Source organism: Asparagus officinalis, chromosome 8 (assembly GCF_001876935.1).
Source record: "Asparagus officinalis chromosome 8, Aspof.V1, whole genome shotgun sequence".
Classification (NCBI taxonomy): Eukaryota; Viridiplantae; Streptophyta; class Magnoliopsida; order Asparagales; family Asparagaceae; genus Asparagus; species Asparagus officinalis.
The window spans coordinates 57,504,293-57,505,235 of record NC_033801.1 but is presented as its reverse complement, the minus strand read 5'-3'; the positions used below and the strand labels follow the sequence as shown (position 1 = coordinate 57,505,235).

Below are 943 nucleotides of genomic sequence, written 5' to 3'. Positions count from 1 at the left end.
GAAAAAGAAAACTTGAAAAGTGACATGGGTTTTATGGTGAGGATGAGACGAAAATTAGCAAACACTAACACTTTAATTAACTCGCTTCATTAAACGGGCTTACATTTTTAAAGGCGGTCAGGCCATGATAATCCTGGAACAGAGCCATATCTCTAAACACCGACGCTCCACGGTCACTCTTGAACTCAGCAACCTCATGGTTGCTTTCGAGCCAAGACTCGAGAATATCGAAAGATAGCTGCACAAGATCAAAATTAAGAAAGAAGAAAGTGAGAACAATGTCGAGACAAAGAGAAGAGAATAACTAGCAATATTTCACAGAGATGAGAATACAATGGAAACCTGATTCTCAGCGTGTCCCATCTGAATGATTCCCGATGGATTATGAACCGGATCATATGGATTCCTCTCGTATTCTTGCCATCCAAGAAAATACGAAGAATCCTGCCCGTGGGAATTACACATAACTTTTCTTGATAACATGATTGATCAAGGAGGAATTGAAATTTGATTGAAGAAGAGAATGAAGTACGAAATTTGATATATATATGAGAGTGTAGTAGAATGACAATTAAAGGAATGGGAGACTTTGGTTTTGAGTTGCTTTTGGTTGGAGGAGTTGGTGGTATTTATAGAGAACATCATCTTAAAGGAATGGGGGGGTGTGATCATGATTTTGACCAATAGGAGAGCGAATTAAAGATTTATTTTTGGTAACTGAGTAGATTACGTCAGAAGGCACCAAACAGGAGAGAGAAATGCTAATATGTGCCGACAGAATATCGTCAAACTAGGAATTAAGTGAGTTTTGGAAGGTGGGAGAGCCAAACAGCAGAGGGTTTGATGCGTCGACCAATGAAAGAATGCCATGAGAAATGTTGGATCCATAGTTAAAAAGACCCATAGATTGGTTAAGAAACCTCGCATAGTAACAAGTAAAGAC

At 38.9% G+C, this 943-nt stretch overlaps 1 protein-coding gene across 1 annotated transcript in view; it reads right to left on the bottom strand.

Annotated features, from left to right (window-relative positions):
- LOC109821268 (1-aminocyclopropane-1-carboxylate synthase 3-like) overlaps window positions 1–483 on the bottom strand; it is a 1,985-nt gene extending 1,502 nt beyond the window's left edge. Inside the window, exons 1-2 of the mRNA XM_020387453.1 lie at window positions 343–483; window positions 104–238 (exon numbers count right to left, since the gene is read on the bottom strand). Coding sequence (XP_020243042.1) covers window positions 104–238; window positions 343–483 — 276 coding nt within the window. The remainder of the gene's footprint in view (window positions 1–103; window positions 239–342) is intronic.